At 39.6% G+C, this 18,049-nt stretch overlaps 1 protein-coding gene across 1 annotated transcript in view; it reads left to right on the top strand.

The window, feature by feature from the left end:
- Positions 1 to 18,049, top strand: part of CNTN6 (contactin 6) — a 192,880-nt gene that overhangs the window by 2,495 nt on the left and 172,336 nt on the right. The window contains 1 exon segment of the mRNA XM_006897087.1: positions 5,956 to 6,131. Coding sequence (XP_006897149.1) covers positions 5,960 to 6,131 — 172 coding nt within the window. The 5' untranslated portion in view covers positions 5,956 to 5,959.

Raw genomic sequence — 18,049 nt, 5'->3', positions numbered from 1 at the left:
ATAATCTCCTCCTGTACCAGTCAGATCTGATTTGACGGTACACTCACACAAAAATAATAAAATAAAAAAATTGTAAAAAAAAGTATTAGAGGGAAAAGATTTTTCTTTCTTTTATTATTTGGGTAAAAACTTACAAATCATATCTAGTTTTCATTCAGTTATTCTTAGACATGAATTAAAGTTGAACTCAATTATAATTTATTAATGTAATTCATTAATCAGAATGTCCAATCAATCCTTTGTTTCATATATTGCTTTTCTCTTGATCCACTTCATGGCGAGATCTTTATGATTCACAAATTCTGGCATTCTTTGAGATTCCTCCGAGACGTTGGGATGCACTACAAAAATGTGACAGTATCTCATATCCTGTCCTAGCTGCCTGTGTTCTATGTGTGACATTGAACAATCATTGTTCTCTCTTGGTGTCATTGTTGTTAATTATCAAGTGTGTGAGAGAGAGAGCTCGTTTCAAGGATTTCTCAGCACCTTTCACTGAGAAAATTAAGTCTCATGGAGAAATAGAAAGGCATTATTAAAAGTAGAATGTTAGAAAGAATTCAAATAACCTACCTAAAGTTATGACCAGTGGGGTAAACACCTTCACAAACAAGATTTCACCGAAACCCGGAAGATACTGAAATTTAAGTTAAGCCTGGACAGAAACTACCCAGCAAAGGATTAGACTTTATCCTTTCAAAGGTCAATGGCTAAGAATTAAAGCTGCTTCAGGAAGATATGAAAAGAGAAATAAAATGTGTTATCCCAAGAAGATACCTGGGTGAAATTACTTGTATTTATAGATAATTAGAATTCTCCAAAGAAATTAAGAACACACACACACACACACACACACACACACACTCTCTCTCTCTCTCTCTCTCTCTCTCTCTACATGGATACATAAAGATATGCATGTACATGTGTGTGAGAGTCATTCATGTGCTATCTAACTTCCATTTCAGCACATTTGACATCAGAGTATGCACCTCTGCTCTCAAGCCCTGTAAAGCCTGCTGTTGTTGTTATTGTAAAGCCTACTATATTAAAAAAAATAAAGGTACAGATAATGTTTTCTGATGACAAAGGATGCTACTTTGTGGCACCCATCAAAACATCATTCCTATTATTTTTGTTAGGTGCCCTAGGTCGACTTTGACTCATCATGACACAAACGTGGAACCCCTGTAGGTCCTGGGTGTTCCATATCCCAATCCCAGGTCGTTCCCAATCCGGGTGTTCCCAATCCCAGTCATGGCTGGGCCACTGTCCTAGCCATTATGTTCATCCATTTCAGTGAGAACCTCTCCTTCCTTTGACCCACCACCTTATCAAGCATTATTATTATTACTGTGCTATCACGTTACATACTTGGTGTATCTGCAATTGTTTCATTAATTTTTGCAGGCATCATAGAAAAGTATAATATATATTATATATTAGCATAATATTTTATATATATATATATATATAATTTTTGCAGGCATCATAGAAAAGTATAATATATATTATATATTAGCATAATATTTGAGTGACTGTCTTTAGCTAGAACCATACCTAAATATTCTGACTTACATATAAATTCATATGAAAATAGATCGAGGAACAAAAGTCCTTCATACTATCTGGATTGTCTAAACCTACCAGTGTTTCCATGATGTCTAAATTTTACGAGGTCCTAAGTTACCAGCACTGTTAAGTGATAAGGTCGTGTGTACATGTGTGTGTCTATTAGCTTGATGGCATAGTGTGTTACGTTCCCTGATGCTAACTGACAGTCCAATGGTTCAAATACATCTGCTATGACAAAGTAAAAAGTGCCTTGAAGCACTTACTGCAAGAAAATAAAAAATGACAAGCTTCAATATTAAATACATCTCAACATCAAGAAAACCAAATTCTCATCAATGAAATAGACATAATGATAGACAGGAGAGGGGAAAAAGTTATCAGCAATTTCATAATCTTTGAAGTCATAATCAACACTTGTTGTAGGAGCAGTCAAGAAATTGGGAAATGGGATTCCCAAGGCAAAACAGGTGCAGCATTGAGTAAACCTGCTGTCAAAGACCTCTCCAAACTGCTACGGAGCAACTCTGTCGGTTTAAAGACTAAGGTGTGCATCATGTTAGGAATGGTATTTTAATTGCTTTCTGTGTAGCGGAAAGTTGCAAAATGAATAAGGATGAGATAATAACAATTGATGCCTTTGAATTGTGATGTCTGTGAAGAGTATCGAATATCTCATGAACTGCCAAGAGAACAAACAAGTCTGTCAATCTGTCTTGGAGAAGAGGCAACCAGGTCACTCCTTAGAGGCAAGGATGGGGAAACTTAGACTGATACACTTTGGGCACATTGCCCTGGTGAGTCTGTCCTGGGCGGGGGTGGGAGGGTGTCATGCTAGGAAAGGTGAAGGTCAGAGAAAGCTAGGTAGACCCTCAACAAGATGATCTGACACAGTGCCTGTGGCCATGGGCTCCTGCCCGCTGGAGGAGCTGAGGCTGACGCAGGGTAATGTAAGGGTCTAATGTGTTGTTTATGAGCTTACGATGGCGGAGGTCTGGTGACCTAGTAGCAGAAAGCTGCACTGTGAACCCCAATGCACGGTCTTCGAATCTACTAGTCAGTCCTAGGGAGAAAGATAAACAGTCTCTAACGGTGAGCCAGCTATGAAGTGGCTACAATGAGTGAGCAAGGGTCACTGGGAGTCAGAGTGGGTTTCATGGCAGCCACAGCAAACAGATCCAGGAAGAGGATATATATATATATACATATACATATACATATACATATACATATACATATACATATACATATACATATACATACATACAGACAGACATTTCTAAGAAGCCTCCATGCAAGGACCCCATTGAAAATCACTGAAACAGAGAAAGATGGGATAAATAATGTATACTGCATTGAAACAGATGAGGGAGAAAACTGTTTAAAAGGGGCATATGATTAGGTATTATTGTCATGACAGGAGTCCAGAATGAACACTGCATAGTGGAGCGGACTTGGGGGGAGGGATTGTATAACAATGAAAGATTTTTTTTTAACTTTTCTAAAAGAAGAGTAACCTGGGGAGGGGAGGACGTTGGGCAGGGAGAAAAGTGCAACAATGAATGAACAGAAATCCAAAGTCTCTGTAAACTTTCGTTAAAATGAATAATAATAATGAAAAAAAGAAAATCACTGACACACTCACATGTACACACACACATATGCACGCGCGCGCACACGCGCACACATACAATTATAGGAAGAAAAACAAATATAGACCCAGATATTCCAGTTACCATATTTGTGGCACAAAATTTAACTAAGAACACTAATGGATGTTGCCCACCAACATGCCAAGATGTAGTTCAAGTTCATTATGTTTTATGGAATTATGATGACATAGGCATAAAAACATCCTTTAACACTGACTTCCTACTACTCATGCATCACAGGAAAATCCTACTGAGTATGCAAATCTAACAGTAGCATGTGTGTGAACATCATTAGAATTCATTAATACTCTTTCTCCATTGATTTAAACATATTAATTAGGACAAAGCCCAGGCCAGGAGTTGAACTCTTGAACTATATGCACAGCTTAATCATCATCGTACCGCAGTGATTAGAACAATTATGGGATACTGTGAAAAATTCATTTGCTGAAGCTAAGCCAACAACTTTGAATTTGTGTTGAAAAACAATTACTGAGCTTAATTAGGAGCATGTAACGATGACAGCAGTTATTTCAGTGATTGATTCCAAAATTAAAGAGAGCTGGCAAACTAAGTGCAGCTTAGCCCGGCTGTGAAAATGGAAGAGGGCGGGCAGGGCCAGAGGTCATGGCTTGGAAGCAGATTCTGAAAGGCAGCAGCACCAGGCTGGCAGGGAGGAGGTTGGGGTCTCAAGACGGGCTTCGGGAGAATGGAGGTCTCTGCTTTTCTTCTTTGAACTGAAAATTAGAAACTGTCTATACACATTCCTCTAAAGCAAAAAGAAAACAAGAACACCCTACAACTTGGCACAAAATCTAGACAAACAAAATGTACACTTTTTTTAAAAACAGTTGTCTTCCAGCTCCCTTTCATTAAAGAGAAATTGGCTGAATAATTTAAGAGTGGCAGGGTTGACTCAAAACCTGTGATTAATTTGATATTTGATCAGTCAGTTTTCAACTTTCACAAGCTCATAAGTCCCTCTTTACTGTCCATTTATTAGCCCAACCAGCTTCCGGTGCTGGTTCACCACGCTCCTGACAAAGTCAATGACCTCTGGATTCTGTAAAATCTCATTTCTCTCTGACAATTAGTCAGCCTTACTAAGCCATTTTGTTAGTAGGATCTTGGGATGCCGTTGGAAACCATAGTTAACATGGGTGGAGATTTTAAATCATGGCTTTCAAGATGGCTGTATTCGACAGGAAGAGGCCAATCATTTATTTTTCTGAAAGACTGATTGTCTTAATTCCACTTTTAAATCCATATTTCCTAATTGGCCTGTATGGCTCTACTAAGCTTGTACTCTGGGAATGTATTCCACCCAATCTGTAATATCTAAAGTTCAAAGTGTTTGGAGTTTAGGCAAAAACAAGTCTGGAAAAAATAAAAAAGACCAGATTGCCTAATAATTGTCTATTAGGTCAAAGAGATCCATATTAGCTTTGTCAGTTGCTACTGAATTGGCTCCTAGTCATGGTGATTCGACACATTAAAAAAAAAAGTTTCAAAGAAGGAAGGAAGGAAGGAGAGAGAGAGAAAAGAAAAGAAAAGAGGAAAGGAAAGGAAAAGGAAAAGGGAAAGGGAAAGGGAAAGGAAAAGGAAAGACAAGACAAGACAAGAAAAGACAAGACAATACTCCTGGACACTCTTTCATCTTAAAATGGACACATCAAATTTCTGGAACTATCTTCAGCTTTTTAAAAATCTGTGCAACTGTCAGAACCTTCAGCTGGATGGTTCTCCTACTGAGGACTGCTGACGAATAGGCCCAAAGAATTTTGCTTCCTAAAAGAAAAGCCTCTCAGACCACATTTGGGTTGCTCAAGCAGTTTTAGGTTGATGTTTTTACATATTGTTGACGTACTTCCATCATCCACTTCCCAAATAGCTTGCTTCTGGAAACCCTATGAACTTGGAGAAATGAAGAAAGCTATACAAGTGTTCAGGTCTTTTGTTCACAGGCCTGCTAAGAGTCGTCTACAGACTTGATGGCACCTAACAACAACAACTTTCATCATGATTAATATTCCAAGTAACTGAGTAGCAGAGATAACCAGGTCCTACAGAAGTCCTCCTGTTACTGTTTGGTTGTCGACCTCAATTTGACATTGTTGAATCTTAGCCAGCACCTTTGTGTCTTTTGCAAAATGCCTTTCTTAGATTTCTATCTGAATTATCGTTGACATTCCATTTTGCGGCATCCAGTTCTGTGTTCAGGTATGGTATATGTTACCTGAGAAGTCACTGCAGAAGTAGAATGGCTGGTGTCTGGATTGCCTGAATGTCTGTTATTTCTTACGCTAAAAGTTCTATGAAAAAAAAAATATGTGTGTGTGTGTATGTTGTTGTTGTTTGATGTCGTTGAGTCGTAGACGACTCATAGCGACCCTATGAATGAACGGCCTGAGCAGTGTTCATACATAGAGTTTCTGAAGGCAAGCCATTTCGGAAGTGGATGCCGCTCCTGCTTCCAGATACACACACACACACACACACACACACACACCCCTATTTTTTTTTCTCTCCTGTGTACGTGTTTGTCCTCAATAAAGGATAAAGGATCTGATTACTACTATCCCCCAGTTTATGAAAACAATTAGCTTTGGTGAAACTGGCAACTTTTACTTCCATATTTGGTTTTGGCTTTGGAGACAAATTCCAACTGCATGTTAAGACAGATAACAGGCCACTTCGTGTATTAGAAATGTAATTTGATTTTTTTCCCTTGAAGGTGGATGCAAAATGGCACAGATATTGATTTTACCTCGAGTTATCACTACAGGTTGGATGGAGGCAATCTGGTGATCAGCTGGCCCCACACAGACCAGGACGTGGGCATGTACCAGTGCCTGGCCACCAACCCCCTGGGGACGATTCTCAGTCGCAAGGCGAAACTACAGTTTGCATGTGAGTTTGGGAAAAAAGGAAATTTTCTTCTTCTCTGTGTTTCTGAAAATATAACGTCCTTTTAATATGTGTGTTTTATCGGGAAAAAAATTAGCTTTGCTGATAATCTGTCCTCTGAGAACAAACATGAATTTATGGAGTTAAAGAGTTCTGATACCCATGCGTTTAGTGAATCAAGAAATCCTAGGTTCTAAGAATCTCTTTCACAAAAAGGAGTTATGTTTCATTATATTCAGTGCATTATTTTTCAGAATCACCTTTCAAAGATCTTCACATAAATATTATGATAAAAATATATCACTTGTTTCATTCTTTTTTTTTTCCTTTGGCTATTAGTGTAAGGCACAAAGAGAGAAAAAGCTGAGGGCAGGGGTGTCTGTGGGAGGTGAATGTTCTTCCGGAGAAAGTGATCAAGCACCCCCAGCTTGGTGTAGGTGGAAATAAAGAGTTTGCCAAAGGCAAGCTTTAAATTAACTGTAACAATGTCCAGCTGCGTCACATAAATGTCATCCAAGTAATTACCTTGGTGACATTTGGGACATTAGCAGATGAACATTAGACATACTGCTTCTTACATCCTTTATATGTAGTGTTTCCAGGGACTGAAATGTTTCATATTGGAGCAAAGGAAAACTTCTCAAGAGCAATCATTTCTGCTGAGGTGGGTGGAGAGGGAGGCCTGCATTCATTCCGCTCCCTTTCTGCCTCCTTCCCAGCCCCCTAAACCCCGACCCCGGGGGATACCAGGAAGCCCAAGAATTAGGTCCCAGCCCCCTAAACCCCGACCCCAGGAGATACCAGGAAGCCCAATAATTAGGTCTTCCCCTTTCAGGAAAGATTGGTGCTATCTGTGGCTCTTAAAGAATAATCATTTTGGAATTTTATTACTAAAATTCCTGGAACCAGTCTGGGGAACTAGTTCATACGTCAGTAGGTATTTGAATTAATAATTGTGTCTATTTCTCACAGCAAGTCTGTCATAAAGGTAATTAAAAGGTGTCACCTAAGACTCCCTGGCATGTGTATTTCTCCTAGGTTGACTATGTGGGGTGTGGTCTTTTTTCTGACTGAAGATAAAAAAAATCACTACATATACAATTTCTGCCTAAGCATTTAGAGGTCCCTAAATGTCTTTATATGTGTGGAAATAAAATAATGAGGTAAAAATAGTCTGTGGGTCTGAATGTGAATGAGAAACTGTTTATTATGTTGAAGCTTAGGGAAAAGAGAATTGCAAAACTTTATCCTTTCTTAAGCCAATATCACAAAGTGTTCGGCTTTAAAGAAAATAAATAATTGTCTCACAGTCACAAAGGCTAGGAGCCACATTAAAGTCATTGGCAATCAATGGGAACCAGAAGAGACGGGGTGATAGTAGGCATAGATCAATAATGATTGGGTATGAAACACAGTGCTTTGAATGATTACATGAAACACAATATAAATGGAAGACTGTAAGGGTCGCTACAGGTCGTACTTGTACTTGACTCTCAAGGACACCTAACAACAACAACATAAAGGAAACACAATGTAAGCAAATTATTGTACGCAATCCAATTAAAAAAGTTAAATTTAAAAAGACAAAAATTTGAAAGTCATTGATAAGACCCATCCTCTCTTTCTGCTCCACAGGAAGATCCTTCCTTGTTTTTTTCACCAATTAAATTTAAAAAAAAAAAAACAAACTCAGCTCTTTCAGGTTAATTTCCACTCAGTGACCCTTTCTTAGTCTGTAAATCTTTACACGGGGAAACTGTCGCCCTTCTCTCATGGAGCAACTGGTGAACTTAAACCGCTAAGCTTCCAGTTTGCAGTCTAATATGTTATATCACCACAGTCAAGCAGAATTACTTCTTAGTGTTCCTTGACTTCGAGACAGATGTGTGTTCACATGGAATCTGCCCTATACTCTTCCTCTGTCTCTTGTCTTTATACAAGACCCTGTTCAGAAAAGATTAGTAATGAACCAACTGGCGTGCTGTTTAATTTAACTGGTATCGTCTTTTAAAAAAGATCCTTTTTCTCACAAATTTAGAGGCTAAGACTTCAACATATTATTTTTGATGGGAATGCAACTCTATGTACAACATGATTGAACTACTTTTGGTTTGTTTTTATGGTTGGTGGCTTTTTGGGGTTTTTTGGGGGGTGAGTTGGTTTCGGGTTTTTGTTTTTTATTCTGTATCGAGAAAGATTTACATGAGTGTGAATTCATCTGTTAACAAGAATACACCTTAAACTTGAGCAGCATGTTTGAGTCACCTGTAAAGTATGTTCTTCCATTTTCTGTGTCCATGAATACATTTGTTATTTCACCTAAGTCAATTTCAAACAATACAGAACTTCTAATAAAGAAATGTAAAGTAGAAAATCAGTAGAAAAAGAGGAAGGTTTTCAAAGGGGTGGATTGACCCAGAGGCCACAGTGTTCGACTCAAGCTTGGCAAATCTTGTGAGGATCGTGCATACCGACCTTTCCTTCTGATATGTTCAGTGTAGCTCTGAGTAAACCACTTCATCATCCAGTAACAAGAAGAATAAAAAGCAAGCTGAGAAATTCTAACATATCTGGCTGCTAAATCAAAGCTCAGCAATTCAACTTCACTAGGCACTCTGAGAGAGAAAGAAGGGATTCACCCGTAAAGATTAGCAGTCCCAGAAACTTGCTGGGAGGTTGCTATGAGTCAGACCAGTCAAAAGGGTAGTGAGTTCTGGAAGTTTCCATGCCTGGTACAGCTGAGTGGTGTGTATTTTCGTACCATTGACCATGTGGTTTGCAAGGTTAAGTAGGAAAAAAAATAGTGATATTTTAGCTCAGAAGTCACATTCACATTTACAAATTATTTCTTTTAATCTTATTTTTTAAAATATAGGATGTTAATTATGAAAAAAAATTGCAAAATATTTTCTCAAATTTTCTTACAATAAATGACATTTGTTTTTGTTGTTGCTGTTGTTGTTATGTGCAGTTGAGTCTCCTGCGACTCATAGCAACCCTATGTACAACAGCTCTAAACCCTGCTCTATCCTGTGCCAATCTCATCTTCTCTAACACACCTACCCCCATTACTCCAGTCACTGAATCAATCCATCTCATAGAGGCTCTTCTCCTCTTGGACTGTCCCTTCACCCTCCGAAACATGATGTCCCTCTCCAAGGACTGGTCCCTCCTCGCAACATGTCCAAACAATGTCATATAAAAAACTCCAAAATTCTTGTCTCCAAGGAGCATCCTGGTCTTACCCTCTCTAGGATGAATCTGTTCGTTTTCTTACCAGTCATGGTATATTTAATGCTCTTCTCCAGCACCATAGATCAAAGGCTTCAAATATCCTTTTATCATCCTTAGTCATTGCCCAGTTCTCTGATGCATAATAAGTCATTGTAATGCCCACATAAATAAATGCATCATTCCAGGACTCTTTCAGAGAGACAGAAAATACCTAATCAAGAGCTAGTTTTTTATTTGCTAGTGTTTGTTCTGATAAAGCATCAGAGTTCAAATGTCAAATATGAAGTTCCTGAAGTGCTGAATTTACAATCTTCAATTTAACATGAATCCCTTACTACCTCCAGTATGTTTTGGCGAGTGTTTCTCTCATTTAAAAGCCTTTAGGAAAGCATAAAAACAGTGATGGTTATTTGTGGAGTTTTTTAGATTCAGACAGGTTCAGACATCACCTCTGTATATCAAGCTGTATGGCATTACACCACCTGCCAAGACCATTGAAGTCTGTTGTCTCAGAATGTCCATTTCTAGGTTCATCTAGTCTCCATAGCTCCAGAAAAGTCTGGAGTTCAAGATAACTTGAAGTTAGTTTCTACATTTTGTCCCTTTTCTGCCGGTAATATTAGTAAAAATGTTCAGTAAAGGGAGCCAAGCATCATCCAGGATTTCTGACCTTCAACAAAAGCAGCTTTTTTCCCTGGAGTCAGTTAGCCACACACTTCCTCCATCCTCCTCTCCGCCTACATTCCTTCCAGACACCACTTTGAGGCTCCTCCTGGTGAATAGAGATTAATTTCATGTGTGGATGGCTATTTGCAAACTTTAAGACCTCAGTTATCACTCATCTTACTAAGAAGTCAAACAGAAGCTTCAAGCATGTAGTTAAGCCAGTTACCTGGCATGTTCCCAGTAATGTGTGATCCTGAAGCTCCAAGCCAAATTAACAAATCCTGTGAAGATTTTGGGGCACACAAGCCCCCACAGGTGACACTCTGTTTAGGCCATTATTGTAAGTATATCTATGACAACTATTGCCAATGGAACTTTTTCCAGGTGTACAAATTATTGAGAGAAATTACACTAATCATTGCAAACCCTATTTTCTTTCCCTCTTCTGTACATCCAGGAATCATTAATAAATATTGGTCTCTGTACATGTGTCTTCTCTTCTCTTGTTGGGCAATTGCGCTCAGGTCAAACAAGATTTTGTGTGTGTGTGTGTGTGTGTGTGTGTGTGTGTGTGTCATTGCCTTGATTTACTCAACACAATGTCATTGAGTTCCATCCATATTATAGGAACTGTGAGCAGTTCCATTTCCCTTTGCCTTGGTAATCTCTCGTATGTGCTCAGTGTTGTCCAGGCCTCTGCTGCTGGGCGCCTAGGGTGTTACCACTGTTAGTTATTAGTTATGATGAAAAGTGCATCAGTGCACGTTGATACTCTTGAGTACCTGTTTCCAGTCTTTATGCGGATAGCTCAGAGTGGAGTTGTCGGGTCATATGGTGGTGGTTTTTTCTTTTTTAGGAATTGCTGCACTGTTTCCCAAAATGGTTGGATCATTTTGTATTCTCTCCAGCAATGATTCGTGTGAGAATTGGGTTATGTTAAGGTGCATTACTAGACTACCAGTTGGAACTTGAGTCTATGGATTCACATGTCAAAATTCATGTCCTTTATTTCACCTTATGCAGTTTTCTGCCCACATGGATTATGGACCTTCTTCCTTTACTTTGACTTCTTTTAGTCATATGCACTGTTAAATAAGACACTATCTCTACAGGACAGTCAGTTTCCCACTTAACTGGTAATAGATGCTGTCAGTGCCTGGTCTGCAACGGCTTTACTAAGTATGCACTGTCCCAGCTGCCAATTTCCCACAATCCGCATTCAGGAGCGTCCGAGTCGGCCTGACACTGCGCAGCAGAGGCGGCTGCCTTCTTGCTCTGCTCCTTCCTTTCTCCACCCTGTTCCGCTGCCTCCCTTTTTCCCTGGGAGCACTTCCTTGGTAATTCCTGTGCACAAGGATTCCTCCCACAGGCTCACAGGCTCTGCTTCTGAGGAATCCAACGGAGACAAACAGCAAATATTTTGGCTAAACTAGCCCAGCTCTTTATCAGTAGACAATATGAATCCAGAATCCCACAGTCTCTTGATTTCCATAGAAAAGAATTTCCTTCTAAAACCAAATAAGAATCATCTCCATGCACTGCTTACCGCCTGCTGCGAGTCAACTGTATAACGTCACTATGACCTTTATGAACAACCGTCTTAGGACCTACTCCGTTCCTGGGGTGTAATTTCAAAATTCTGGGTAATTAATTTATTTATTGTTTGTAACTTTACCCTTATAATTGGCAATTCTGGGCTTATTTCATACTCAAATTCCAACACCTTGATCCTTAATAAATTATCTCATCATTAAATCATTCTACATTCACATTTTCAAACTACTTTTTTTTTTTTAATATAATAGGCACCTAAATAGCATGTAATCAGCTGTGTAACGCAGACACGTTATTCACGGGTCTGAACTAGTAAGTATGTTTGAATGCCAGGAGTCCCTTCGGCTCCTCGTGGGTGATTCTGACATTCTAGATTTTCACCTAGATTCTAATTCCAGCTCTTCCTGCTCCCATCCCCACCTACCAGCCTAAAGCGGATCTAGCAGATGTGTCTTCACAGGGAGCTCCTGTCAGCACCTTGGCACTCCTGCGAGCTAGTAACAGTTTGACTTTTTAGATCGCTCCCATAGCTACATTGAATTTCTTTTCTTTCCCAAGGTCTTTGGTGGTAAAGGTTGAATGTGGATTTCTTCTATTCAAATGTATGTTAATGAATTACCTTGTGCTTGTGCTAAAGAACATTGCATCTGTCATTGCTTTTTCAAATGTCATCCTTGAGAAAGTGGAGAGAGGTACTTTGAAAGAAACCTGTGATTTCATTGAACACTCTCTCTCTCTCTCTCTCTGTGTGTGTGTGAGAGAGAGAGTTCTTATAAAGTACAGATTTATCAAAAGGCGATAACCATTTGATAGGAAGTTTGTTCTGAGCAGTAGTAGATATTTACTCACAGTGATCCTGTTCAGTCTGATTGTTCCACCATTGCAGTGGGTAGAGCAGGTAGACTGGAGCCTTGTAATCGTCCTGTCATGAATTCAACCCCTTAGAAACAACAGAACACAGGGCTCATACAACAGTCACAGTGCTACTGCAATCCTGAGGAATTAATGATAGATCACACAGACGAGACGGTTGAAAACAGCATTGCATTAAATTAGCGTTGCTAACGTGTGCACAGTTCACACAAAGTGGCAAGTATTCTGTAAGAACGAAGGCCTGGCGGTGCAGTGGTTATACGCTTGATTGTGAAGTGAACAGTTGGTAAATTGAATCCAGGGACTTCTAAACAAGGGGTGGGGGGGGAAGACCTGATATGCCTGTAATCACTTCAGCCTGGGTCACTCCAAGGGAGAGGGCTGCTACGCCCTGCAGAGACTCTCAGGACTGGAATCAGTTGAAGAGGTGATAACAACATTCTTCCAGAACACTTAGTAAATGAACAGCATTGTTCGTTCATTAATTAAACTGCTAAAGACCCTATAGAACTACCACAATGAGTGTTTTCAGATGAACACATTGAGGTCCAGAGGAATAAATACCACACAAAGAGTGAGTAGCAGAATCCAGAGTTTATGTTCCTATCACCCACCGTGTGTGCTGCCTATGAAATATCTAGTAGCCTTTGTATTAGGGGGCTCAGCGGGAACGGTAAGGTTTTCCTGGCTAATCAAAGGCAACAAGAGAGATTTCTGAAGGAAATGGAGCTTGTCTTGAACCTTGATGTTTTACTTGGTGTTCAAGAATAGAAAGTGAAGAGCATTCAGGTTGACTAAAAGGTCAGAAAACTTTGCAGAAAAATGATAGATATTTATTTGTGAATCACAAAGACAGATTGATTAGAGGTTGAGAAAGTTCTGCAGGAGGAGAACACGCCGAGCCTCAGAGGAACACACACAAACGTCTCTCGCAGCCACAGTGCTCAGAGCTTCTCGAGGGCTGTTTCTCACGGGGAGGGGTGTTTTCCAGGAGTAAAGGGAGATTTAGTGTTTGCACCGTTTCAGTTCAATGACTTCAACGCTCCTTCCTCTTCTGAGCACAAGCAACTTCGCGGTGGCCCCACGTGCAAGGGGACCTGGGAGCTGGTGGTGGAACAGTCCTGAGATAGTGATGGATGTGTGGTTCCGCCTGGCCTCTGGCCGCTAGCTGGAGCCCTGATCTCTCCTTACTCTATTTTCTTGCAATTCTGAGTCATGGAACTCTTTGCTGCATATGTGTGTCACCTAGTTTCATCATCTTGTTTGTGTTTTGAAAAACACTTTAGTTCTGAGTTTCTAAGACTATACTGCTTACATAATATATTAAGACAGTAATGTAAGGACTTTGATGTTTCTCGTAAATGTTTTAACAAATGCTTCACTTGATGCGTGTTGTGAAGTGTCTGTGAGACAGAACACTACTATGTGTGCGTGTGTGTAAGCAGCCACTTTTCTTTCCTGGTTCCCTAGATCAAGGGTGAAAAGACAACAAGAGAAAACGCAGACACGCGAGCACCTTTCATGGTGAGAAATAAATGGTAGTAGACTTCAAGAGGCCAAGAATGGCAACTGAGATTCACAAGACCATGTTTTAGAAGTGACAGTCTTCTGGGTGGAGAAATAACAGATGAATCTCAAAAATAGTTTGGAGTCATTGATACAAAGTTCATTAAATTCAAACCTATCTTTAAATAAATAATTAAATGATATCATAAGATTTCCTACAGATATGCAGAAGCTTGTCACTTTTAAAAGGAAGAAACCAGTGAACGGCCTGTGTTTGAGGAGTGTTTACTGGTCCAGGTGATAATGAGAGCAAGTCTTCATTTTCACGTCAGTGGGGGAATCAATATTGCTTTGATTCTATAGGGTTGACATGAGGATCAAATGCTCACTGCACCTAAAGCATAGAGGAGGGTGGTTGGCAGACTGATGTGACTTGATCAGGGAGAGCTATGAGCTGCCAAGAATATTTAAGTTGTATAAAGTATAGTTTGAAGGTAACTTACATTTTCACTTTAAATATGTTAATCTAGTAGGTGAACGTTATTAGTAAGATTAAAACTGTAGTGCCTGACATTAGAATCTTACAAACGCATCCATTTTTAGGAATTCAGATATAGTGATGCCCTAAACCTCAGTTTCCCATCACCTGTGTGTGAGGTGGGAGTAAAGAGTGGCAAACCAAGGCACAGTCTATTTAACATCGTTCAAGATTTCAATGCAAAACCAAATCTGCTTAATAGCCTATGTTGTTGTTGTTGTTGTTATGTGCCATCGAGTCATTTGCGACTCATAGCGACCCCATGTACAACAGCCCAAAACCCTGCTCTACCCTGTGCCAGTCTCATTGCCTCTGACACACCCATCCTGATTACCCCAGTCACCGAATCAATCCATCTCATAGAGGGTCTTCCCCTCCTGCGCTGTCCCTCTACTCTACCCAGCATGATGTCCCTCTCCAAAGACCTGTCTCTCCTTGCAACATGTCCAAAGTATGTCAGACGAAGCCCCAGAATCTTTGCCTCCAAGGAGTAGCCTGGTTTAACCCTCTCTAGGATCAATCTGTTTGTTTTCTTGGCAGTCCATGGTGCATTCAATACTCGTCTCCAGCACCACAGCTCAAAGGCATCAATTCTCCTTCTATCCTCCCTAGTCATTGTCCAACTCTCTGCTGCATAACAAGTGATTGCAAAGACCTTGGCCTATATCAGGCACACCTTCGTCTCCAGAGAGACACCGTTGCTCTTGAGTACTTTAGTCAGCTATTTATAATCATCATATTTATTTTAAGAAATGCAAGAGAGTTTTGCAAGTGAACATCATTTTGATACCTGTGAACAATAGCACACTGTTTTATAGAAGGAAGGAGACATGAAAGAGAGACAATGGTTGTCCAAGGTCATTTTACATGCAGCAGACCCAGAACTTCACACTACTCCAAATCAAAAGAATCTTAAAATATGACTGTATTCTATGTATCTATGTATCTATCTATGTATCATCATGGAGCGATCTCTCTATTTCATTGCCATCAACTTGGCACACATTCCTAGCTGACCCTCCACTTGGTTTTTGAAGCTGGGAATCACGAGGAGGAGGCACCCACCTTTCTCCCACTAAGTCCCTGGTGGATTTGAACCACCAGGGAGGGGCCACCTTTGGATTAGCAGCTCGCTACAGGTTTTACCACCAGAACTCCCTTCTATAGATGAAGGAAGGAAGCAGAAAAGTCACGAGTTAAAATCGTAGTCACAACAACACAAAGAAAAACCCCTAGGTGAAAGCTGCACTGGAAGGGTCTCTGACACCCTAGAGAAGAGTCTCTGTGTAAGTGTATTTGTAGTTGAGGAGTATATTTTTTTTCCCTATTACTTTTGGGTTTTTTTAAAAAAAAAACAATTTTTATTCTATATTGGTTTGCTTACAACGTTGATATGCATTGTTTTTCACACTAGAATTTTCCCCATTTCCTTTACCCACCCCTCCCTCCACCCATCAAATTATACAACCCTAAGATTACCACCCCTGCCATCCTCATCTTTCTGTCCCTACCCTCCCCACCTGGATCCTCATATATGTTCTATAATAACGGTCTGATGTGTCAAATGCGAGAATGGTGACCCATCATGGACAGTGTTTGGTGGAGCTTCCAGATTAAAACAAGCTTGGAGGCATGAGTGACATCCACTTCCAAAATAGCTTGCCTCCAGAAACTCTAAGAATGTTGAGAAACTATGAAAGTTATACAGGTGTTCAGGTCTTTTGTTCATACTGTTGCTATGAGTCGTCTACGACTCGACGGCTCTTAACAACAGCAACGACATACAGTATTAGTCCTTATGAGACAGGGTTCACTCAGCATAATGCTGTCCAGACCCTCCCAAGGTAGGTAGTAATTTTCAAAATCACTGTTCCTGCATGCTGCATGGTATTCCATCAGGTGACTCTACCATACTTTCTCAATCCATTAAATTGTGGTTGAACATTTGGTCTGTTTCCATGTTCTTGTGATTGTGAATAATGCTGTGTGTGCATCAGTTCTAGCTTTCTTGGGATATATTCCAAGCAGTACAAAAGCTGGGTCATATGGAATGTCTATGTATAAGTTTTTTAGGAATCACCAAACTGCCTTCCAGAGTGGTGGTATCATTTGACGATGTGAGATGCTTTTTTGTTTCTATCCCTTGCCCAGTGCCATTTGAACAAGTACGAATATGATAAAGACAGAGGCCTGACTTCTGAATCCTCAAGAGCCTCATGGGCGCTGATTAGTTCAGAGTGCCTTTAAAAGTCTCCCACATTCAAAAAATTCCGGAGACTTAGGCATGATCCTGATGATATGGTGGTAAAGCGCCTTTATATCTGAAAAAGAAATTAGGACCCAAGAGAAGAAGTTTTTAAAATAACACTTTAAAACACATTGGAAAACGGTAAAGACTTTGATGATTATGAAGTGCCTATTAAGAGGGTAATGCATATCTGATTATAAATGAAATCGCTAAATGGCTTTTAACCGTTCTTATACATCAGGAAGTAAGTAGCTGAAATGGAGGTGAAGAAATATTATTTCATTTATTACAAAAGAACGTTGATAAGTGAGTATTGGTTTTCTCATCATTATTTTTAATAAAATGAATCAATATGACAAGGGGTTTGATATTATTAGTTTGTCTTAATGAAACAACAACATGACAGCCAGTTGGTGTCATATCAAGGAGGAAAGATCATCTTTGATTTTAAAAAAATAATACAGGTCTTAAACCTGGACTATGAGCTGTTATATTCCTGAACTCTAGCAAGCTGCCTATTATATTTATTTTTAAAATCAACAGGGAAGTAGATTATACAATGCTTTAGTCTCACTTTCCCCCTCATCAGCACTGTTGGATATCTATTTATGTATCTTATCAGAAATGATGCATTTTCTACATTCTGGCCTTCTCCCACCCCCACTTACATTCAGCAGGACCCAGTCCTTTTGTTCCATTAAAATAAAATTGCACATTCACACTGCAAGAGCCGAGGGCTGGAGTGGGAGAGGGGAGTGTTGGAAACTAAGGGACTCGTTGTATTAAGACTGAGAGTTTCTAAGTTTTTAAAAGCAGATGAGAACACAAAGCTGAAAAAGCTTCCTCTTATGCTATTTCACAAATGGTTTCAGAGAAGTTATGAGTCTAATCCACAGAGATTTTGCTTTTGAGATTTCCAAAAAATGGTTGGCGATAACAGAAAAATTCCTGTTTGCACTGAGAAATACCATGAAAATTTTTTGACATTTTAAAATATATATTTACCCACTATTTCGAAATAGCAAAATATAACCAAGCAATTAAATCATTAGTTGCTGTACTGCGTCTGGACGATGGTGACTTTATGTAAAAGAATGAAACTGCCTGGCACGTGTTGTCACTATGGGCATCGGTTTGTCTGAATCCATTCTTGTGGTATTAGGTCACATCTAATGTTAAGAGTTTCTCTTAATTTTTTTAAATTTACTTTTTGTTTTATTAATTTTAATAAACATTTACAGAGATTTTGGATTTCCATTTCTTCATTGCTGCACTTTTCTCCCTGCCCACCCCTCCCCACCA

The sequence above is a fragment of the Elephantulus edwardii genome, unplaced genomic scaffold (genome assembly GCF_000299155.1).
Source record: "Elephantulus edwardii isolate Elephantulus edwardi_28Jun2011 unplaced genomic scaffold, EleEdw1.0 scaffold00200, whole genome shotgun sequence".
NCBI classification, from domain to species: Eukaryota; Metazoa; Chordata; class Mammalia; order Macroscelidea; family Macroscelididae; genus Elephantulus; species Elephantulus edwardii.
This window is presented reverse-complemented; position numbering and strand designations above follow the sequence as displayed.